This window comes from Carcharodon carcharias, chromosome 2 (genome assembly GCF_017639515.1).
Source record: "Carcharodon carcharias isolate sCarCar2 chromosome 2, sCarCar2.pri, whole genome shotgun sequence".
Taxonomy (NCBI): domain Eukaryota; kingdom Metazoa; phylum Chordata; class Chondrichthyes; order Lamniformes; family Lamnidae; genus Carcharodon; species Carcharodon carcharias.
In genome coordinates, this window is record NC_054468.1 from 188016164 (window position 1) to 188041231 (window position 25068).

Genomic DNA, 25068 nt, shown 5'->3' on the forward strand with positions numbered 1-25068 from the left:
GATGATGAGTGGCTTGGAGGGGAATTTCCAGGTGGTGCTGTTCCCATGCATCTGCTGCCCTTGTCCTTCTGGATGGTAGCAGTCGTGGGTTTGGAAGGCGAACAAGGTTTTGTGGAAAAACGAAGTTACACAATGTTAATTTATTTATTTAAGTTTGATGAAGCATTGTTGATTTAAATAATAGGTTATAGATATATTTAGAAGAAAAGATTTTCATGCTGATTAAAAATATAGGTTGAAGTTCCACTGGTTGCTATTTTTAGCATGATAGTTAAAATCCCCCTGTGGATATAGTCATTAGCAATATTATTTGAAATTGTCAAAACTGCATTAAAGTAGTGCACCTAGGAATTTACAGGAGTGCATTAACTAATACAATAAAAAAGAAACAACTGTCATAATCTTTCTCAGAATTTTTTTACTTTAATATTTGGGGCTAATCCTTTAGAAACTTAAATAGGTTATTCCATTTTCACATTATTTTACCCTCTAAATGACTGTCAATGCAATATTTTGATCATTGTAATATCTTAATTCATTTAACATTAAGTGGGAAAATCAATTATCTCTTGATAAGATTTTAACTGACTTATAAGTGTTTCCCCCAACAAAGAATTAGATGACAGTGAAATCTTCATTATAATTTCAATATTTTAAGATAATAAATACAGGTACAATACATTTTGAAGATGATTTAGTCTATAATTCACGTGTAATAATTTAATATGTAAATATATTCAGTGAGATCCTCAGGCGAATCAAATACCCCTAAATTTGGCACTGGTACAAGTCAAATTATAAAGAAGCATCTGTGTACTTGATCAATCAGAATCTGAGCTGTTTGAAGATGCACATTTCCTTGATTCAAGTTTACACACAAGTCAATCAGTTCTGACAAATTGTTGTATATAGAAAGATGTCATCAAAACACGATAAAAATGTTAAAATCTTTAATTTCAAGTTTTTATGTCTAAAGATTTTGTGGTAGAATTTCTGCTCAGTTTTGCAGATTTTTGACATGATTTGTCCAAAATTGGCATAACTTGCACAAAAGATTGCAGAATTTCAAGGACAACTAATGTTTAGTACAACTGAAGTTTCCACGGTCTTTTGCGTTAGTTTAAAAAACATCATGCTAGAAGCCAGCCCAGCTCTCAAGCATCTTTGGAAATTTCCATGAATTGCAGTCTTTTGCAGGCCTTTGAGGAGGCTCCAAAATTGAGATGGTTATTTTGGATGCAGGAAGATCACTAGGCGTGATTTAAAAGCTATTGAATCTTTTTTCTTAAATTTACTGAGAAAGTGACTATTGTATCACAATATATTTAACAAATTGTTTTGAATATCTTTTCAAAGTGAATTTGGGTGATGAACTGACATTGTGATTAAAATATTTTTTTGTGATAAATGTACTTTCAGCTGTATTAATCAAGCTACACCAAGTTACTACTCTTAAATATATCAAGGAATATTTTAATGTATAACTTTAAAAAAAAACATGTTAAAACACTGCTTGATTGTACTGGTTCATGCCAGACATGAATTTGGCAATATGCAAATGATTTGAGTTGAAAAATGTGAAGGAAAAAAATCACTTTTCAAAACGGGAGCAAGCTTAGGTCCAATTTGCTCCTCGATCGTCGATGGGCCCAAAGCAGAAACCCTACCCCAATTTTGAACAACTTCGTTATTAGTTTATCTGGGGTTGGAGAGTAGGGTAGAAGATCAATAACTTTCTTTCTGGCCCCTATGGTGGTGCAACATTAGTGGGATTGGATTCCACTTGCCCAATTCCTGCACCCTGACCATGTCCAATTTCTGGGGCTCAGTCTCATTTTAATAAGTTGGGCCTTAGAACTCTGCAGCAAACAGGGTTGCTGAGGGCCTCTGGGGCAGATGAAGATATCTTTCATTTTATTTTAAATGTTAAAAACATTAGGTAATGAGAGGATTCTCAATTGCCTTGTGAGTAGTTATAGTATATTGTGGGCTTTAAATTTTAAATTAAAGCTGCCCACACATTATAGCAAGATCACAACCAAAGGACTATGTTCAGGCTGGGCCATACGTGGCAATATCTAGAGGTGGTGGGTGGAAGTTGGTGAAATGGCTCCTTGTTCAATCTTCTTCCCCTGCCCATTGGAGTAATTCCAAGGAGTCAGCATAACTGCAGAGGAAAACTACAACCCCCTACCACCAATTTTACTTGACAGTTCTTACTGTAAATTAACTTGTACACAAGACCCAGTTCCTATCCTGTGACTCAATTCCCACTAAACTGCTGAACACCCAACTTTCCTTCCTGGCTTCCTCTCTTCAGATGTTGACCTTTATGCTTTCCTTCATCCCTTTCCTGAAAAAAAAACTAACCCCAACCTAACTGTCCCTGCAAACATCTGCCCTATCTCCAACTTCACTTTCCTCTCCAAATTTCTGCCATCAGTTGTTGCTTTCCAAATTCTTGCTTGTCAGTATTGAAGAAGAATATTATACAGTGCTGGAGAGATTGGATATCATGGAGAGGTCAAGCGCAGAATCTGTTTCATTAGAGTTAAGATACAACAGATGTACCATTACACTGCTGAGTGTATTCCATAAGCCACCAACTACTGGGAAAGATATAGAGGAATGAATTTGTAGGGAAATTGCAGTGAGGTGCAAAACCTACAGGGTGGTGATAATGAAATAGGACTAGGATAAGAGGTACAAAATGAATGCTTTGCATCTGTCTTTACCAAGGAAGATGATGTTGCCAGAATCATAGTGAAAGAGCAGGTATTGAGATACTGGAAGGGCTGGAAATTGATAAAGAGGGCTATTAGAAAGGCCTTAGAAAGGTGCAAGGATAATCCCGTAACCAGACTAGTTGGCGGTAGGAATGCTTTTAGAAGTGATAATGCAAGACAGAATTAACAGTTACTTGGACAATTGTGAATTCATTAAGGAAAGCCAGCATTGATTTAATCATGTTTAAATAAGCTGATTAACTTTTTTGTTGAGGTAACAGAAAGGGTTTGTTATATTGTTATCTTATTCGCAAAGAGCTAGGAACTAATTGTGATGTGAATATGTATCCCCGGATGCCACATTTACTGCTGCACTACAGTCATATGCTGAGTAACAATGTATCAGTCTATTCAGTATAGCAGCCACATGCAGAGCAGCAAGAAATAAACTTGATGATGCTGCAGCATTTTGAGCCTAAAGTATGATTGTTTCTAAAGACATAACATGGTAGCAGTGGGCTGTCGAATTAAAAACTAAACATTTTAAATTAATTTAATGCTGAGTTAGATTGAAAATCAACCCAAGTTAGTGCCAGAGAGAGAGAGAGAGAGAGAGAGAATAAATGGGTGAATTGTGCAAAAACAAAATGGCCACTGCAGCAGTAAACACACAGCCCCAGCCTATGATGAATTTGGAAGCTGATGATAAAAGCAAAATACTGCGGATGCTGGAAATCTGAAACAAAACAAAAATAACTGGAAAAACTCAGCAGGTCTGACAGCATCTGCGGAGATGAACACAGTTGACGTTTCGAGTCCATATGACTCTTCATCAGAATCAAGCTGATGCGGGAAGTTTAAACAAGAGAGTAACATTCAGTAGCTTCCTAGGAGGCACTACCAAAGAGAAAAGGGTCAGCTACATACTTTTGTGGGGAGGAAAGGGTTAAATTTGTTTAATAGTTAGGAGCTGAGTCAAGAAGACAAACCCAGTCAAAATTTTTGAACAATTCAGCACACATCTCCAGCCAAAGTCAAATAATCAGTTCTACCCATACAAATTTCAAAGCCTGAAGTAGGAATCAGGTGAGCCTGTTGACAATTTCACAACAAAATTGAAAAATGCAGCCTGTGAATGTAAATTTAAGGACACAGATGAAAGGCTGCTAGATCAGCTCATTTGGGGCTCTGCACACCTTGAAGCACAAAAAGATTTAATTAGAAAGGACAAGCTCAAAATATTGCAGGTTGTTGATGCTGCCAGAGCACTTGAAACTATGAGTTAACAGATGAAGACGCTGTCTACCCAAATGGCCAGCTTTCAATTAAGTCAAGAGAAAGGCAGCAGGGTTGATGCAGTGAAACAGCAACAAAAGAATGCATACCAAACAGAGAGCAAGATGTGTTAGAGCTGTGGATGACCACATGAGTTCACAGACAGGAGGATATGTCTTGCATATGGATCAAACAACAGAGTTTGTGGGAAGCCAAATCACTGAGGAAAGCTGTGCAGAAGAAAGAAAGAATAGGATAAATGAATTATCAGAGACAGAGCAACAGGGTGAGTAAGAAATAAAAGGAACCAAAATATCCATACCCTGGAAGATGACGATGAGTTTGAAGACACAATAGGCACAGGAACCATACAACTGCATGAAATGGTTGGATGTGACAGTCTCCAGGGAAAAAAAATTCACACAACTATTCAGGTCAGGAACAGAGTATGAAATAAGCCCAGAAGTTGAAACTTGATACGGGAGCACAGAGTAACATCATCTCACTCAGATCATATCAGAAGATCTTTCCTGAATATTTGAAAGAAAATGGATACCCAAGGAAATGATCTCTGAAACAAAGCAATGTCCTGCTAGTGGCACACAGAGGAATTGAGGTTTGATAGCTAGGAACACCCAAATCAGAGGGACACACAAAGGAAAAGATATTAACCGTATCTTCTACATCACTGAAAGAGATGGTCCTGCTATCCTGGGGTTGAGGAGTTGTGAAGAGCTGCAGTTTATCTCTGTAAAGCATGAGATGAAGGAGGCAACACTGAGGGTTGAAACTAGTACACCCATTGAAAACTGCCCTCCAATCAGAAACAAGAAAGATCTGGTACAAATGTACCCAGAGTGTTTTGGATGCTTTGAAGATTTTGAATCTCACACCACTATTGACCCAGCAATGAAACCAGTGATTCAGCCCCTACTTAAAGTACCAACAGAACTAGAAGGGAAGCTTGAAAGAGAGCTCCAAGAGATGGAAAAAGGTGATCACCAGAGTCACAGATCCTACAGATTGGGTAAATTCCATCATGGTGAGAGAGAGACCAAATGGGCAGCTAATATTTTGCCTGGATCCCAAAGATCTTAATCAAGCAATACAAAGGAATCACCACCCCATTCCAACACTGGAAGAGATCACAGCAGCTGTTTTCAACAAGCTTGATGCCAGAAATGGCTCCTGGAATGTAAAGCTTTGTGAGGAACCTTCACTGTTGACAACACTCAACGCACCCTTTGGCTGGTCAAAACTCCTACCTCTACCTTTTGGCCTTAACATGAGCCAGGATGTGTTCCAGCAGAAAGTAGATAAAACATGCAAAGGAGCTGTGGGTGTAGCTGATGATATCCTGAACTATGATGTAGATGGAAAAGATCATGACCACCATCTACATGCAGCCATGGAGAGAACCAGGAAAGCTGGAATCAGGCTAAGCACAGACAAGTGCATTGTGAAGGTGACAGAATGCTGGTTTTTCAGAATGGTGTACAGACCTGATGGAGTCAAGCCAAGTCCTGAATAAGTAGCAGCCAAATCTGAGATGGAAGATACAAGAGACAAGGAGTTGCGAAGTTTCCTTGGCTTGATCCAGTAATGAGTTCTTTCATACTTTGCATGTCAGAAAACACAGCAAACCAATGAGAGATGATGTTAAAAAAAGTTAAGTACCAGTGGTCAGAGTCACGTGCGGGGAGTTTCAACAAACTCAAAGAAGTAGTACGCAAGGAGACAAATCTTTCATACCCTAGACAATGCAGGAAGAACTTCTCCAAAAGATATATGAAGGCCAAATGGGAATGGAGATGTATAAGTTCAGATCCAGATAAGCTGTGTACTCAGTAGCATTTACCTAATCTGTAGGCTCAGTGACTCTGGCAATGAGGTAACGTGGTTGATGTGGTGAACATAGATTTCCAAAAGGCATTATATAAAGTGCAGCATAATAGGTTTACCAGCAAAGGTGAAACCCATGAATTAAATGGACAGTGGCAGCATGGATATGAAGTTTTACTGAGTGACAGGAAATAGAGGGTAGTGGTTAATGGTTGGTTTTCAGACTGCAGGAAGATATACAGTAGGGTTCAGGGGTTAGTATGATGATCACTGCTTTTAGTGATATCTATTATTGACTTGGCGTAGAGGGCACAATTTCAAAATGTGCAGATGACACAAACTTTTAAGTATTGTGAACTGTGAGAAAGATAGTGATAGACTTCAAGAGGACATGGACTGGTGAAATGGGTGGACACATTGTAGTTGAAATTTAATGCAGAAATGTGTGAAGTGATACATTTTTGTAAGAAGAATGAGGAGTGGTAACATAGAATAAAGGGCCTAATTCTAAAAGGGGAGCAGGAACAGAGACCTGGGGGTATATGTGTACAAATTGTTGAAGATGGCAGGACAGGTTGAGAAAGTGGTTAAAATGGCATACAGAATACTTGGCCTTATAAATCGAACCATACAATACAAAATCAGGGAAGTTATGATGAACCTTAGAAACACCAATTTAGCCTCAACTGGAGTAACATGTCTAGTTCTGGCACCACACTTTAGGAAAAATGTGAAGGCTTTAGAATGGGTGCAGAAAAAATTTACAAGAATGGTTCTAGGGATGAGGGTCTCTAGTAATGTGAATAGATTGCAGAAGCTGGGGTTACTCTACATAGAGAAGGGAAGATTCAGAGATGGTGAAACAGAGTTAATGTTTCGGGTCCAATCTGACTCTTCTTCGGAACTCCAAAGTTCCAGTGGCCCTCTCCCTATGACACTCATTCTGCCCATACTCACCTCTATTTAGGGATACAGCAGTGATCCTCAAGGTCAACCCAAGTGTTGTACTGACAGTGGCCACTGCTCCTGGTGGCACTGCCGATACTGGAGAGCTGCTGGTCTCTGATTGGCCAGCAGTGCTCAGGGGCAGTATTTCCATCCTTCTGGGGGCTTGATTGCATGGGACGCCCAACTCTGTCCAGGTAAGTACCTGATTGCATCGGGCCTCTCAGGGAGAAACGACCCTGGGGTTCCCACCAGTTCTCCAACTGGTGGCGGGATCCCTGTCGCACTCATTAAGTTCCATCAACGAAATTTGAATCTCTCCAATCAGATTTCCATCATTGTCACATCACTAAAATAGCCCTAATTAAAGTCACAAATCTGCAGTTTCTGCAACTGAGCAATGGTGTATTTCCTGTTCTTTTCTGCTTTAACCAGTCTGCAGCATTTGACATAATTGACTGCAGCATCTTCCTCCAACACCTTTTCTGAGATCTCAAGTTCAGTGGATGCCTTCATGTGGTTTCACTCTTATCTACTTGATTGTAGCTAGAGCACCTAGCTTCTCTTCCCACTTTTTTCCTTGGAGCCCGCAAAAATTCTTGGCTTTCTTATTTTTCTCTTCTACATATTTTCCCGCGTTGACTTTATTCACATACTTGGAGTAATTTTCCACATTTTTGCCAGCGACACCCAGCTCTTCCTTTCTCAAACCTCTACAGACTCAGTTGTTATACTGCTTGTTCAATATCCAAACTGGTATGAGCCATAATTTACTTCAGTTAAGTATCATCTTTGACCCCACTACAAACTACATAACCTTGCCACTGATTCCATTCCATTTCCAGCCACCGTCTCAGGTTGAACCACACTGTTTAGCAATCTAGATGTTGTATTCCACCCTGAGTCGAGTTTTCAACCCCTTATACTCTCAATCACAAAGACCACCTGCTTCCACCTCCATAATAGCCCAGCCTCTATCTGACAATAGAACTCCCATCAATCCCTTTGTTACCTCCAGACCTGTCAGTTCCAATGCTTTCTTAAACAGCCACCCATTCTCTACCCTCTAAATTTTACTGGATCTGCTGTCTGTATATAATCCAGTAATATATCCAGCTCACTCATCACTCTTGTCCTTGTTTGCATACATTTGTTCTTGGGGCCCAAATGCCTTATAGTTCTCATTGTTATGCTTGAACCCTTTCATAGCCTCACAATCTCTGTAACATCATCTAGCCCTACAACCACCCTCATCCCACCATGTTTTGCGTTTGACCTTTGGCAGTCCACCTTTTCTTGGCCTGACTATTGGCAGCCTTGCCTGCAGCCATCTGTATTCCATGGCCTGAAATTCCTCCCTAAACCTCTCTGCTTCTCTTCTTAAGGCTTTATTTCAACATGTGTTTTACCCACCTTCCCAATATCTCCTTATTTGTATCTGCATCCAGTTGTGCCTGATTATCCTTCTGTGAAGCACCTTGGGACCTTATCCATGTTGAAGGCACTGCATAAATGCAAGTTGTTGTAATTTGGCAGTGAAAAAATGTTTATAATTATACTGTGTATTAGTGATGCTGATTACTATTGCTTAATATCTTCATGTGAGATTCCTTTATTAGTTATTTGAAGGAGATGTCAAACTGTATAATCAGGTTAATGCCTCTGTTAAAATAGTAGATAAGTGTTATTATGAAATTTCTTACAGAATGTGATTTTAACATAATGTACGGAAAATTGTGGGAACGTGTCCGTGATTTACTAAAATGAATTCTAGCAGGCACAGCTTCCCACCGGGAATGCAATTCCATTAAATCAGATTGTGATATTCGCCCAATATAATTTGAAATCTGACGGTCCTGAAATTACATTTAGTATATGAGTGTACAAATGCTTGGTGTGTTCAGCTGAAATTTCTCTCACCACTATTTTAGCAATGGCACTAACCAGTTCAAAATAAATGGTCTTTATAAATAAATAAATCTTTGCTAATGTAACAGAGAGAAATTTCAGGACTGTAATTTAGAAGAAATTGAAACTATATCATCAGCACACAACAATTTCAAAAAGTACAACTGGGGTCTCAAGGTGGTTCTGTACATCAACAGACTGCTGTAGGATGTCAAAACTAGAGTTCACGTTTGCAATTCAGTTCATGAACCCAGAAATTATACCAAGTGATAGTAGTGTATGAACATTTAACACGCTAGTGCTCTGTAATAAGGGCTTGACCTTTCATTTCCCAATAATAATAGTATAATACTAGACACTTTGGGCAGATAATATGACAACTTCAATGTATCAAGTGCTTGTTTGGGGAAGAGGCCTGAGGCCTATGACGTGGTTGGGCATCAAATGCACCCCAATGCAGGTGGTGAGCAAAGTAGCTTGTGCACTAGGTCTGTTCACTCTGAACTACATTAGCCAGTATCTTATAATGTGCTAGAATGCCTGAACACTACTTCGGTTGCATAGCACACATTTTGTGTGGGCACTGAAGATAGGACCACTGTAATAAGGAAATAAGTGACTTCCTGCCTGAACCCCACTGACCTCTCTATTTATGTCTGGTTCCCCTGTCCCATGTAGTAAAATCATGTAGCATAACAGATACCCAACAGCCCTGCACTGTGGTGCTGCTACTGGATTTAATAGCACTTGAAGTCTAATTGCGTCATGAGCAGCCAGCAGCACTATAAAATTATGCATTTCCTCAAATGCTCTATTAACTGAGGTGTCAAGATTGCCAACATTATTTTATAGGTTAGAGAGAGAGAGAAAGACAGAGACATACAAGGAAAGACGGAATTTTTTTTGAGGGACATAAGCATAAGAGATAAAAAATATGGTGAGAAACAATGTAATAAAAAAACACAAAACAGCATCAGTGGGAAGGAGAGACTTACAGGAAGAGGACATGAATAGAAGAAAGATTATAGTAGGATAAATAGTAATAGATTATTTCTTCTGCTCAATGGAAGTGCACAAAGTGTTGATCATCGCAAAAAAAGTTAAAGAGGACATTGGAGGAAAGGCATCTTTGCAAATAGTGTTGTATGTTGTTTTGTGTGCCTGTATGCTATTGTAATGTAAAAGTGCTCGACAGAGCAAGGGTTAATATAGGACTGGAGAATAGCACTGCCCATGGCATGATGTATAGAGTCACATGGTAATAGACTGAGAGAACAGTCTGGAGATAACACTCTGGAACCAGCATGCATTGAGACAACAGCTCCATGCATGACAGTAACCTAGGATCTGTAAAGAGTTAAATGGTTCATGTTTAAACATACAAGTCTCAAGATCTCATTGCTGAGATACCACTGAACACCATTATACAACATGGTAGTAGTGCTGGGATATCAGAGCTATCAGCATAATACAACATCGCTGGCAGCGGTGGGAGCTTCGACAAGATACCACATCAAAGACAGTACCGTAATCCGAAATGGTGATCTGCGGTGATATGAAAGGTAGCAGCTATATGCATGAACACAGAACAGCATCCCAAGGTATGAAAACTGCAAGCAGCTGAAACATAACTAGAGAGACACAGACCTAAGAAGAAAACTTGAAGAAAAAGCTGAAGCAGCTTCATTACAGAAGTGAGAAATCCACCAGAGTGAATGGAAGTTCATTACAAAAAATTGCAAGAACCTGAGTGGCACAGTTCCTAATATGGTGAGCAAAAGTACAAAAATAAGTAGGTGTACTTATATTTTAGAATAGGTGGCAGTCCCAAGGGCTCAGCATTCAGAGGGCATCTGAAAGAGAGCTGCAAGTAAATAGCATGGTTTAAAAAAAAACTGTAAAAATCGGTTGGCAGAGTCAAAAGTTTAAGCAGAACCTGCAGTGTTTAAAAAAAAGATAGAAACCTGCAGGGCACAGTAAATTAATAAAAGGACAAAGCCTGCAGAGTTTATGAGAAAGGGAACCCTTTATAGTTGGGAAAAGTAAAGCTTTTCAGTAAAAAGAAATGCTATTGTTCTTCAAGCCCAGTACAGTACAAAAAGCTGGAACACTCTGTATCTGATTTGATACATTTGTTGCAAAATACAACACCTGCAAAGCAGTTTTTTTTAATTGAGCCAAAAATCTCCCCAGCAACAAGACTAAAAAAAATGACAGAGGGAGGTCAACTGTATCCTAGCAACTATATCCTGAGTAAAAGAAACATTGGTTACTGCACTCACAGCATTAAAGAGGCAATGCAATGTAAAGCTGTAACTAAAGAAAACAGCCATGCACAGAAAATTGTAAGAGACCCCAGAGAGAGAGGGTAACTCTGCTGAGGGCAACAAGAGACCCCAGAGAAAGGGCAACAAAAGACCTCAGAGGGAAGGCAACAAAAGATGCCAGATGAAGGGCAACAGAAGACCCCAAAGCATGAGGTAACTCAAAATAAGCAAAACATGCAAAAAGTAAATGAAGCTGTTCTACAAGAAGACGTTCGCATCAGAGCTGAACTAGAAGATTTGAAGCACAAGATTCAAGCTGAGTATATACCTCTGAATACACACAATAAACTGAAGTCTTCAATGAGCCAAGCTGTTTGAGATCTGAGCAACCAAATTTCAGGGATAACACAAAGGTATCAGGAGGAAATAACAACACTCAATTCCACAGTTGGAAAAACTCAACCGGATGTGCAGCCAAGCAAAACTCAGGCAGGAGAGGCACGCAAAGAAGTTGCGACCCTGGAAGACTCCTTGAAGAATCAATATGTAGCCATCTAAAAACATGAGGAGCTAAAAAGGATGCTGATTATTACTTCAGAAAATGCTGCATTGGAAATATTAGTAGCAACAAAACAATGCACTGAAGCCCAGAGTGAGTTGGCAAGAGGTCAACAAGAAAATAAATAGTTGAAAGAACAACTGATTGTCCTTCAAGATCAAATGCAAAAAGAATGTGTGACCATTTAGTACCATGAAGAAATGAAGACTGACTTCAATAACAGAATGGAAGCACAGCATAAGAAACTTGAGGAGACTATGCTGAATTGCAAGAAAACTCAAGATAAATCAAGTGAGCTTTGCAAAGAAAAGAAAAACCTGTTGAAAGACCTTTATATGTTATAAGAATCCCTTAGGTCAAAATGTATTCTTCTGGAAAATTATGAAGAGAAGGGAACTGAATTTAATGTCACTCTGAACAAACTGAAGAACCAGTTGGCCAAGAAGACTAGGCAATGTTCTATATTCCGGGAGGAAGCCAAAAGCTACAAGAAACAGAATGAAAAGCTTAAGAAGCAGTTGAATGGAAAAGAAAAGGCATTGAAAGGAAAAGCTGTCGATCCTTCCAACTACGAGTGGATAATGAGCTACGAATTGCACAATTACATAACTAAGACAAGTTAAGACTTCGCCGGAGAAAGACCTGACCAACAGTAAAACAAAAACGAAGAACAAGGACAAAATTCTGTTGCAGACAGAAAAAGAAGACAGAAATGCAATTGGAAAATGTAAATCTGACACTGAAGTACAAGACACTAGATAAAGAAAAAGCTGAGCTGAATAAAAAGATTCATAAACTTGCAAAAGGATTTGAAAACAAAATAGCAAACAAGTGTTTGGCTGAAACAGTGGAACAAGTGGAAATGAAGGTTCCATATGTGAAACATCAATGTTCAGCAAGAACATGGCAGACATCACTTAAAAAGAAAATTCAAGTCCATGTTTGGAATGAAAGAGTGCACATCCCTCTCAGAAGGAATGGGACAAACCCATAGTGTTCCCAAAAAAGCAAATAAGTTGTTAATAAAGAGAACTGCAACTCAAAGAAACACAAAAAGCAAATCAAATGGACATGACCAAGTACTAGAAACACAGAGTATGACTACCATTCCTCCAAACATGACAGACTGAGGTATGGAAGGAATGTCAAACCTCAAGACCGTCTGAACTGATAAAGTCAGAGACTTGAGATGGGGGTGGGGGTGGGGGGTAGGGATAGCAAGTAACTATTGTATTACAAATAGTTATATTCTTTTGGAAGGGAAAATTTTCTTTGGAGAAGAAAGGAGGGATGCTGTATGATGTTGCATGTGCCTGCATACCATTGTAATGTAATGGTGGTCAGCAGAGCAAGGGTTAATGTAGGACTGGAGAATAGCAATGCCCATGGTATGATGTATAGAGTCACATGGTAATGGACAGAGAGAACAGTCTAGAGACAACGCTCTGGAACCAGCATGTATTGAGATAATAGCTCCGTGCATGACAGTAACCTGGGCTCTGAAAATAGTTAAAGACTAACAATAAACAGTTCATGTTTAAACATACAACAATTCTCAAGATATCATTGTTGAGGCAGGACTGCACATCATAATACAACACATAGGGTGAATAGAATGTGATTATGTTACAGATCATTGTTGAAACAGTGATCATCAATTCTTTTCAAAGGAAAATTAAATATTTGATTGCAAAAGAGGAATATTAAGGAAATTGGGAATCAAGCAGGATGATGGGATTGGAATAGTTGACAGGGAATCTGAAACAAAAACTAGAAATGCTGTAAATATACATCAGATGTATACTTCTGTTTTCAGTTCTGATGAAGGTAAATACCCAAAATGTTAATCTCTCTTTTCTCATTAAAAATGCTGATGGGACTGCTCTGTATTTCCAACCTTTTCTGTGAATTGATTTTCTTTAATTGTTTTTCTTGACCAAAGCAAATACACTATTAGAAATAACGCAATCAGGCTCTATTCCTACATTCCTGATATTATGACTAAGTGAGAGAACAACTGCTTGTTCTGTTTCTGCAGGTTTGGAATTCACCAGAGACTACTTCAACTTGCAAGCTTGTACGTACTTCATGAAAAAAGAACAATCAAGGAATCCTCTCACCAAGGCCTGCTTTGCAGTATTAAATGTGCCTAAGATGTTTGTTGACCAAGGATTTGCAGAATGAAACCTGCATTTTCATTCAACCCAAGCTTCAGGCACTGGTATAATTATTTTGATGCTTATAGTCTTTATTTTGTCCAAAACTATTCAAAACAATCAACTGTTAAAGGCATATTCTGTATTTAAACAACCTAAATTGATAAGAGGGGAATGAATCAGGTATTTATGACACACAAGAGCCAGGCAATGACAATCTCCAAGAGAGAATTTAACCATCCTCCCTTGGCATTCAAGGGCATTACCATTGCCAAATCCTCTACCTCAACATCCTGGTGGTTAACATTGACCAGAAAGTTAACTCCACCAGTCATATAAATATTGTGGCTACAAGAGCAGGTTAGAAGCTGGAAATTCTGCACAGGTAACTTACCTCCTGAATCTAGTCCAGCATATACAAGGCACAAGTCAGGAGTGTGATTGCATACTCTCCATGCCTGAATGAGTGCAGCTCCAACAACACACAAGAAACTCAACACCATCCAGCACAAAGCAGCCCTACTTGATTGGCTTCCCATCCACCACCTTTTACATCCACTCCCTCCACCACTGACACACAGTGACAGCAGTGTGTACTACCTCTACAAAATTCGCTTTAGCAACTTGCCAATCTTCTTTGGAAAGCACCTCCCAAGCCTGCGTCTTCTATTGCCTAGGAGAACAGACGCATGGGAGCACCACCACCTGCAAGTTTCCCTCCAAGCCACACAACATCCTGACAGCACTGTGGGTGTACTTACACCACATAGCCTGCAGCGGTTCAAGAAAGTGGCTCACCACCACCTTTCCACGGGCCATTACAGATGGGCAACAAATGTTGGCCTTGCCAGTGATGTTCACACCCCATGAATGAACAAAAAAAAAGTGTATAAATGGGTGATTATACTTAGGTTTCTCTGCCCCTCAACCCATGTGGAGAAAGGGCTAACCTCTGCTCTGCAACTCACTCTGGCAATATAGCTGAGGCATATTCTCTTACGCTGGCATGAGAACTACAAGTATAACAGCAGCTCATGATCCTACACATTATGGGGAAGATTGCACACCACACCCCCCCTTCCCTCAGAAGATGCTACACTGTTGCTGGCAGGCCCACAGTTACTGGGATGTCCTTTTCTGGGCCATTTAAGTGGCCTGGGGTCAGCATTTGCAAGGCCTATTGCAACTGGTAGGAATCAAAATCAGGAATAGTTGCAAGCCTCTGGGACCTACAGCTACATCTCTGACTTTGGCAATCAGGTCTCTCTGGTTACTGGTGGTGATTGACAGTCACAAGGTTCCAATTCAATCTGAAGATCCTTGAACAGGGCAGGAGGGACCATTCACTAAATGTGACTCTAACATGTGGTCTATCAGCTTGCTTAGGGGAACCCTGTAGATTCTCTATTTAGTGCAGGTCCAATGGCAGGCCACAGGGGATTTCTGGGTACCCATATCCCCAGGCAACTAGCAAGTGAGCAACATGAAACTGATGTCACCCCATGTCATTTCAATTTTTAGGTCGGCGGAGGTGCAGTCAAATCAGCTGTGCGCCCACCGACCTGTCAACGGCCTATTGAGGCCATTGACAAAGTCATTAACCTCATTAATGGACCTGCCCATCCAACCTTAAGGTTGGTGGGCAGGCCGGAAGCCCTGGCGGGCTTCAGAAAAAGCATGAAACCTCATCCACGGGCAGGATGAGGTTTCATGGGGGGTTTTAAAAATTTAATAAATGTTTGATTTAAAGTGATGGACATGTCCCAACTCATGTGACAGTGTCACATGAGTGAACATGTCAGGGAAATTTTGTTTTTGTACCTTTACCATTTTTAAATTTGAAGCCAATCTCCCTGAGGCAGCGCTTAGCCTCAGGGAGATCAGTGTGCTCTTTTGCCCGCCTATGTAAAATGATGGTGCACCCCCAATTGGGGGCGCCGATCGGAGGCGCATCTGCCCGCGCCAGCTCCTGCACTTCCTCCTCCGATGGGGGGAAGATTCTTCCCCATAGAACACAATGGACGTGTTTTATCCCAATTGAATAGCATCATTTACTGTCTATATATATTTCAGTAAATAATAGTGCAGGGATAATAGATACCCGATTCTAAAATATTTAATGTTTTTCCCCTGCATTTTCCTTAAATTAGGCAGATAAAAAATTAAAATTGTAAGATAAAAGCAAACTGTTAACAATTTCTTTGTGGTTAAAAGAAAGACACAAATAAACTTGAATTAACCTACCTTAACTGAATTTGGACTCAGAATCTGAATGTGAGGTGGCTGTACTCCAGCAGGTCTTGAAGGCCTTGTGGTAACTTCCTTCCAAGCACTACTGTTTGTTCCTCCATTGATGGTCCTTACTAGGATCCTATATTCATATGTAGTCCATGGATTTAGGTCTGCAGAATTATCCACATATCTCAATGGCTGGCCAGACGTTTCAGTCACAAGGGTCAAAAGCTCTTCTGTCCCTTTAACCTTTCTCTCAATAGCTATGTTATCAATAACACCATTGGGATGGGCTGGTAAGTTCCATGATATGAGTACTGAGGTTGGAGTGTCTGAATAAAGTTCTGGATTAGAAATATTCTCAGGAGCTTTCGGAAGAGTTTGAACCACATGCGAGGTTGGTGACAGGGAACATCCCGCTGATGTGCAGCTTTCTACTTGGAAAACATACATAGTGTATGGACGTAGATGGGCTACAAAATATCTGGTAATGTTGCTTGGCACTGTGGCCAACCTGGAGCCATTCTGATAAATTTGGTAGTGAGTAATGTTATCATTACACTGTGATGAATGTTGCCATATCAATAATAGACTTTGAGATTTGACTTTCAGCACAAGAGGTGGATCCACTGGCCCAGGTTCTGGAGTTAAAAATAAATAAATTGTGTAAGATATTTTGGAAAAAAGGGCTGAGTGCTCATTACATATTTGGCAATTCCTGTAGATCTCTTCTATTCCAATCCTCTGTGAAGAGGTGGTCTGATCTATAACTGTTGGCTAACAGTTGTGTAAGTCACAGTTTCATAAGTAATTGGCTGACATCCATTCTACAGCTCCTACTGATAGTACTGATGAGACTATTGTGTCATGGGAAAAACGAGGTGCACACTTATTGCATTGCACTTAATAATACTGTGTACTAATAAACTGAAATATTTTCCCACACAAAAACAGAAAATGCTGGAAAAGCTCAGCAAATCTAGCAGCATCCGTGGAGGGAGAAACAGAGTTAATGTTTTGAGCCCGTATGACCCTTCTTCAGCTCTGAAGAAGGGTCATACAGACTCAGAATGTTAACTCTGTTTCTCTCTCCACAGATGCTGCTTGACCTGCTGAGTTTTTCCAGCATTTTCTGTTTTTGTTTCAGATTTCCAGCATCCACAGTATTTTGCTTTTATCTGAAATACTTTCCCCACTGATATATCCAAAAATCTAAACAATAATCTTGGATAGCACCCTTATTGTAGATGCAAAAGCAGGTTCTGGCAAAAATAAATTCACAAAATGAATGTGCAAGCATATATTACCCTGTGGTATTTTGTACAGTTGCAGGCCTCTCAGACCTCTAGCCACATCTCTGGCTTCAGTGATCAGGTTTAGACTTGGCAAAATACAAATGCACAGGCATAAACTACCCTGTGCTCTTATTCCTAAATTAGGCTTAGTTTTACTGAAAATAAATATTAAAATAAACACGCTTCTCAATAAACAGCATTTTCACCTGTACTGCCAGGAGGTGTAGCAAAGCCAGTCAATTTACGACAGTGGAAAGCTAAAGATAAGTCACCTTTGTTCCTCACGGTGGCCAATCTTCAAACATGAGCCTAAATGAAAATTATTTATTGGTGTGACATCACAGCTGAGCCCATTCCTAACCTTTCCAAAAGTGGTTACTGGATAGCAATCAGAAGCGAGAACCTTGACTAACATCAGGCAGCAGAGACCAATTGTTGGACCTAAAATTGTGATTAACAAAGATTAGTTAACTCAGCATAGACCAGGGATTGGGAACTTCTATTTTTTGTTAGCTTTGTGCTATAGGGGGCAGTGCTTTTAAATGCTTGGCCAATGGGAAATGATTAGAACTTTGAGCCACATTCTCATTATATAATTATGTGATATTTAAAATAAAATTCATGATATAACATAACTACATTGTGGATTGTACTCTCAAAGAAAGATATGTTACATCATACAACCAATATAAAGTTCGGGCATACGGCTCAAATACAGAATTAAAAGGGTAAATTGTTTCTAACAATCAATTTGGGTTGTTATTAGAAACTGATGCTCTGCAAAGTGGCTGAATTAACACTCTATCTGATCTTTCTTCTTTATCGTGCTCTATTAAATAACATCATATTGTTTGAATCAAGGTTTTTTGCTTCCTACATTTAATTGATTGTATGATATTTATTTGCTAGCTGCATAGTCTGACAAACAGAGTATGCTGTGGAAATAGAAGAAAATGAACATATATAGTGTGAAATTGTATGATGCAATGCTACCATGTTTTTCAGCAGCAAAGCAGTTTTAAACACTTTATTTCCTTCACTAAAACAGTGGGGAGAGAAAATTTGAACAAACATTAATGCATTCATATGCTAATACTACACAGCATGATTTCATCTAATAAATCACTGATTGATAATTCATATGATTAAATTACTGCAAGATTCACATCGTCTTCAATTTATTCCAACAATACTAATCATAATGAAAAATCTTTACCTGACCTCCCTCACAACAGAAATCATAATTAAATTTAGCAATTCATTTGGCATTTGGTAAAGGGTTAAAGTACAACAGCCAGCAAAACATAGCTTCTAAGATGACATTCATTTCTAAAACAGTTAATATTACATATATGCAGATCATTTTGGTTTGGCCAGCAGGTGAATCACCTTGTGACAGAAGGGCATTCAAACTTGAGGAGGAGGCATAACTGTCCACCTTAATTCATACCTCCTATTGACCAAATGCATAGTAACATGTGACAACAGTCACAGAGAAGCTGACAGCTTCGACCGCTTTTTTGACTGCACAGAGATGCAATATATAAAGGAGGAGGTGGGTGGAAAAAGGGTGCGACTAAGGAGCAAAAATATAAATAATAACAAAGTGCATTCTGTCATAGTGAGGTTATTATGAAACTCAAACTATATATCACAGCATTTGAACATTATTTCCAGATTTTACTGTATTGAATGGTAGACAACCTTGAGACACTTTGTTACTCAATATTCTGCTTATTGGGTTAATATAGAATACGCCTCATTGTTCAAGTTCAAACTGCCAAGAAGGAATGCCAACATTTCTTAGCACTCCTGTGTTTATCATGCTAATCCTGGTTTTGGAATTCATCTACTCTGTGTTAATATTACAGATGATTTTGCTGGGATTGTGACAGGGGCTGCCGATTTAGCCCCTTGCTCACTGATAAATAAACATTGCACACATCTGACCTTTAGGTTAACAGGTTTTTATGCTTGCTCCACTCAACACTGTTACTGATTCAATTATCAGAAAGGTTCAAGTGCCTTCATGAATACTGAAAGATTCCACCGTATGTCTGCATAGGTGTTATGGAACAGCAAATTTGATGCAACTCTCATGAGAAATTCCATAATTGTAAATAATTTTACCACATGAGACAATCAAGTCACCTTGAGTGCAAACCATGGTCTGCTGAGAAATGTGTTATTTAAGCTTTACTGGTCTGTGTTAAATTCTGCAATTTGAAGGGCTGTTAAGTTTTTCAATTGAAATTTCATTTAAAATGCAGCACTTTTTATTTTATTGATGCTTTACTACTCTCAAGGTACAAGCAAGAACATGGTGCAATAACACAAGTCCAGCTCAATCAGTGATCAGTAACTGCCATAATTTCAGGACATTCAGTATACTTATAAAGTATATGTTGCAATCTATAAATTGCCATCCATCCACTCAGTAATGATTACATAGATCTATTTCTACCAATTGCAGTTTATGACATTTGTGCCAGAGTGATACTTGGTCAAATTTGAAAATGCTTTTTTAACAAGGGGATTTTGAGGCATCGGTCCATTATTTGTATTAGACTTGGTAAAAAGAAAATAAATATGAAATTTTACAATTTATTGGGCTTTGAATTTTTTTTACTGACCTGAGCTTTCTGCAGTGATTGGTGTTGTAAAAAATGAAGGATGTTACCACATAGATGCAATGATATGGTCTATTAGTGTGTATGAGGTTCTGGGACCTAAAATATCATTGTATGCATGTCTTGCCTGTCTGACGCATAGAAAAAACGCATCATAGAGGCTACACTGAGGGGAAAATGGCATACTGTCCCTTCTGCTTGAATATTTGAAATAAATACTATCCTGACCTGAATGGTCCATTGCACAGCACTCTGTAATTTGTTTGCAGTTCCTATTTGTCAATGACTGAATAACCAACAAAAATTGTCCTGAGAAGACACTGCGCTCAAATATAAAATTAAGTTGATGATTCACGCAGCTTTTTCTGACATTAACATAGACTTATTTACTTATTAAATTCAATATTTTTAAAACATAGTTTTAAAAGTAATATTTTTTTCAAGAAAATAAACATCCATACAAATTGTGCCAGTTAGGATCAAAGCATACATATAAGATTTTTTTTTTTAAATTGTTCTTTAGCAAAATTGTAATGATAAGATCCATGATGAAATTTTATTCACATGAGTAAAATTTGTAAGACTGTGAAACTCTTAAATTACTTGGCCTTTTTGTTTCAGGAGATTCTTTGCATTTGTTTATTTTTCACTTGCTGATGAATTTGCTCAGATGAAGAAACTATCTAAATGCTTTCCATAAACTGAAAAAAGCTGCTATGGGCCATTTGACTTAAATGAACCTTTAAATAATCAATAAAGCAAAAAGCTTTGAGGGCAGCGTGGCTACTCCTTAGCACACACAAAGGAAAACTATATACAATTATAGCTAAGAACCTGAATCTCAGTGTGTCAATCAACAGCTTCATCTCTGACAACGCTAACTGGGGAAATCTAACATTTCCCAGCCCTAGCTAATGGGGAATTCCAGAAGAACCTCTAACTAGACAGAATCTAAACACTCACCCACATCCCAGTTGCAGCGGGAGCATTTAACTCAATGTTTATAGCATGGAGTCCCTCAAGAATAAAACACTTCTTTGGCTAAAGCTAACAATTACTTCACAAAGGATTCCTGAAACTAGAGAATTCTAAAATTCTCAGCTTCTATCTGAAGCATAACCTATTGACAACTAGAAATAAGGAAAGTTTCCACACACTAACACAAAGATAATGATAGCATAAAACCAAACAAATACTGGCTAAGAGCAAAGCTACACTCCAAAGGGAAAGATAGACACAGTATTAAGGACTGGAGATTTATAAATCCTCTTGGCCCGTGCTTTGTGCTTCATGTAGTCTTTAGGGAAGTTGCTGGGATGAGTCACAATTATTCGCAGAGAATATTGGGAACATATTACACTCACAATTTAAAGGGGAAACTGTCTGATCAACTTGGTCACATGGAGATAGCAAGTTGATTATGTAAATCCCTTTAATTTGATAAATTTTGGCTATTAAAGGTTTTTGATTTGACTGTTGGAGAACATTGTTTTTCACTTGTCTCTTTCAATTCTATTTAGAATTGCAAAACTCTTATTTCCAAATAACTTAAAGTGAAAGAGCACAATCTCTTAAGTATTTTGGGGAAAAAAAGCAACTGGGAAATTGAAAATATTTACCACTTAAGAATAATTTCATAGGTGATAATGATTTCATTGTGAGTAAACTTACATTTTTGAATGGTAACTCAGGTTGCAGATTCCTGTTAAAATCATGCTCAAAGTGGAAGCTATTACAATTCAAGAAGTAAGAATTCAGGTATGAAATAGCATTACATGATGGTCATAAAGTATTAATGGAATTGTAAAAGCAAAAACCAACCATTTAGTTCAATTTAAAAAATCACTATACATCAAAAATGCTCCACTAGCTGCAAAATCAATGGGAAAGATAACATGGTGAATGCAGTTAAAACTGAAAAAATCTCCTCACTAAAATATCAAAAAGAAATCAATAGTACTTGATTTATCACTCCCTAAAATAACAGAACAGCAATAAAAATGTTACAGAGTAAAACATAATTTACTAAATAGCTGTCTTACATTTAGTCCTTTTGATGCATTAATCACAGACAATAAACATAAGACTAAAAACAACATTCAAGTCACTGATAAAAACACAATTTCCAGCACTTGTTTCAGATTTCCAGAATTCAGTTTTTATAGTTGAACTCATGACTATTTTGATAACAGATTCGTATTTATTTCATTTATCATCTCTCTCTGAATTTAACATTCTCTTATGTTTTGGTGGTATTTGTGATAAGGTAAAAAAAAAATCCCAACCCACAGTTGATGATTTTTTTTATGCCCTTATCCCTTATTACCCACAAGAAGCACTTGACAGATTGACAAAGTTCAACAAGTGCTATTTATTGAGGGGTTTCTAAGAAACGAGTACTTGAAAACAACTATTAAAAAACACTAGAATAAAAAAGAGAGAGACCACTAAAATTTACAACATTCACCATTTTCTTTTTACATCAAAATTCCACTGTTGATACTACAGGAGTCATTTTTTTCTATTCACTAGCACAAAAACTATAACTTTTTGTTTTCTTGATAAATGTGGATTCCAAATGAATACAAAACAGGTTTGCTATGCACAGCTTCCAATCAGATACATGACAGCAAGGAAGACACCGCTGAGAATTTCAGAATAGAAACTGAAATCTGAATTCCCAGGTAACTAAAGGCAGCAGGGAAGCTTATTTGATTGTAAAGATGATTAGGTGTTTTGGATGTGTGTTTGATTAAAATGTCAGGCTTACAGATTGGCCTGAGTTTGTACAATGATGTTCAAAAACAAGTAGGGATTTTAATGTTGTGTAATTAAATTGATAAGGCAAGCAGGCAAATTAAGTAGGAATGCATTAAAAAAAAACTTTCCTTTCTTCAGAAACTCACTCGTGCGGAGCCCAGGATAAAGGACCATAACTTTAAAATTAAAATTAGAGCTAGACTATTCAAGAGTAATGTCAGGAAACACTTCTTCACACAAACATGATGGAAGTCTGGAACTCTCTCCTGCAAAAAGCTCTTGTGACTTGATCAATTGAAAATTTCAAAACTGAGACTGATAGATGTTTGTTAGAAAAAGGTTTTGTGGAACTAATGCAGATAAATGGGCCTGGAATTTTCCTCCAGGGCGTGAAATAGAGGTTGGGACTTTTTCCGGTCACCAAACATGACCCTGGGTGGGAAACAGTCATTTCATGGGGGCATGGGGACAGGGTCACCATTCAATGAAGGATGGAGGGTGGGTTCGCAAAGCTGAAGGGCCAATCAGAGATCCTGATTGTTTCTTGAAAGGAGCCGCAGGCTGCGATGGAAGGTATGTAAGACAAGGGCACTTCAAAACGAGGGGGCCTTCTCGACAACTTTTTAAAATATAAATCAAATGGCTTCTTGAGTCACTAGGCCATCACTGTGTCTGTGTTTGGTTGGGGGGGGTGGGGGGGGTGGGGGGGCTCTCTCTATTGAGCACTCTGTGGCTGATTCTGCACTTAAGGAGGCAGGAAGGATCTCCAGACCTGCCCGTTGAGCTGCCCCCACCACCCCCACAAGCACACCATTTGCCACTGGGAGGCAGCCTTCAGGCACCTACATCAGTACGTGCCACTGGCCATCATGAACTGGTCTTAATTGGGTTCTTAGTGAGTCATGATGGTATCCTGCCATCCACCGATCCTACTTACTCAAAAATAGCCTGAAGGTAGGATGGAGAACGAGAACTGGCACACCAGCCAGAGGAGGTATTTTTCATTCCCATCTGCCTCCAATGCTGGCCTTAGTGTGGGCTGAAAATACTGCCCATGGAGTTAAGATGCAGATCAGCCATGATCTGATTGAATGGCAGAACAGGCTTGAGAGGCTGAATGGTCTACTCCTGTTCCTCTATTTATAGCTACACTGACTAAAAAATAATTGAAAATCAGGCATGCTTTACACGATTTACTTAAACAGATTAAATATAAGATTAAACAACATATATCAAAATGTATTATTTTAGCCGAACAGAAGTAGTGAGAAGTTACTCTATTTGTAATTTTCACCACAAGGATTTCAGATACAAATATCGACTAGAACATGGAAAACAGAGACTTCCATTGCCCCAAGAATGGCAGCAGCACAAAATAGGATTATACATTTGGACATCAATTATAACTCTGTTTGCAAATTATTAGAATTATTGTTAATCCATTAGATAACTCTCACTTACTTAGAAATAACTGAAACCATCACAAACTCAAGTCGATAACTTATCAGAAGATTGACTTTCCAGACCCAAATTATTAACCTATCTTTCCTATTTTAAGATGCTAATAATCCTGTTGTGTATCTTGAGAAATTTCTGATTTTGTTTTGTATTTTCTTCCATCTATCCACACAGATTTACAATAAATTTCTTTCAGAAATTGCTGCTGTAAATTCGTTAATAAATTAACAAACTAAAAATCAGGAAAAGCGAAATATCTTTGGAAACTTTAGACTTGTTGACTAGAATATACAAGTAGTAGTCAATTCAGACTATCAAAGTGCTACAGACACCTTTCAACTGTTTTAACCTGAGTGCTGTGACAGTTAAGAACAAAGACAGGTTTTCTTGTAGGTTTTTAAAAAGGATGAATGTTTATTACTCAACACTTGAAATGTATACACAACAGCACCTACTCTCTCTCTCTCTCTCTCACACACACACACACACACAAACATGCACACACGCTCACAAAAAGTGATTACAAAAGTAGCATGCACTTAGGTCTTCAAAGTCCAAAAATCTGTTGTCAAACTTGCTTCTTTTGGGATGTAAGCTTAAAAAGTTGCAGGCCTGTGATTCCTTTTTCGGTCCACTTAAGAAATAAAGGTTGGAGATTTATGAAGATGGATTTGCAGTGGCTTACTGCTCGCAGTAGCAGTTTCTCTGGCTTCGCTCCAGCGAGGTGCAGTCAAACCCCTGCAGTGAAAACCTGGTTTGGTTCCTCGAACAGGTAGGTAAAGGCTGGCCTGAATTCTCTGCCTCGAGATAGATTTTAGGCAGGGTTCCTTTACTGGTCTGGAACTCTTCTTCTTTTCCTCTCCCTGTGCTTCCAAAATATGTGTCTTACTAAATGCTCTTTATCAGAAACATGGGGCAGGATTTTACTGTCAGCAAGTGTGGGCGGGGCCCGCTTGTTGACATGTAAAATGATGCGCAGTGACATTGGGCGGAACTCCCTACATCACCGCGCCCC

At 38.7% G+C, this 25068-nt stretch overlaps 1 protein-coding gene across 1 annotated transcript in view; it reads right to left on the bottom strand.

The window, feature by feature from the left end:
* The window catches only part of ush2a (Usher syndrome 2A (autosomal recessive, mild)), a 1196697-nt gene that overhangs the window by 361567 nt on the left and 810062 nt on the right, over nucleotides 1–25068 (bottom strand). Inside the window, exon 40 of the mRNA XM_041207243.1 lies at nucleotides 15923–16551. Within this exon, the coding sequence (XP_041063177.1) occupies nucleotides 15923–16551 (629 nt within the window). The remainder of the gene's footprint in view (nucleotides 1–15922; nucleotides 16552–25068) is intronic.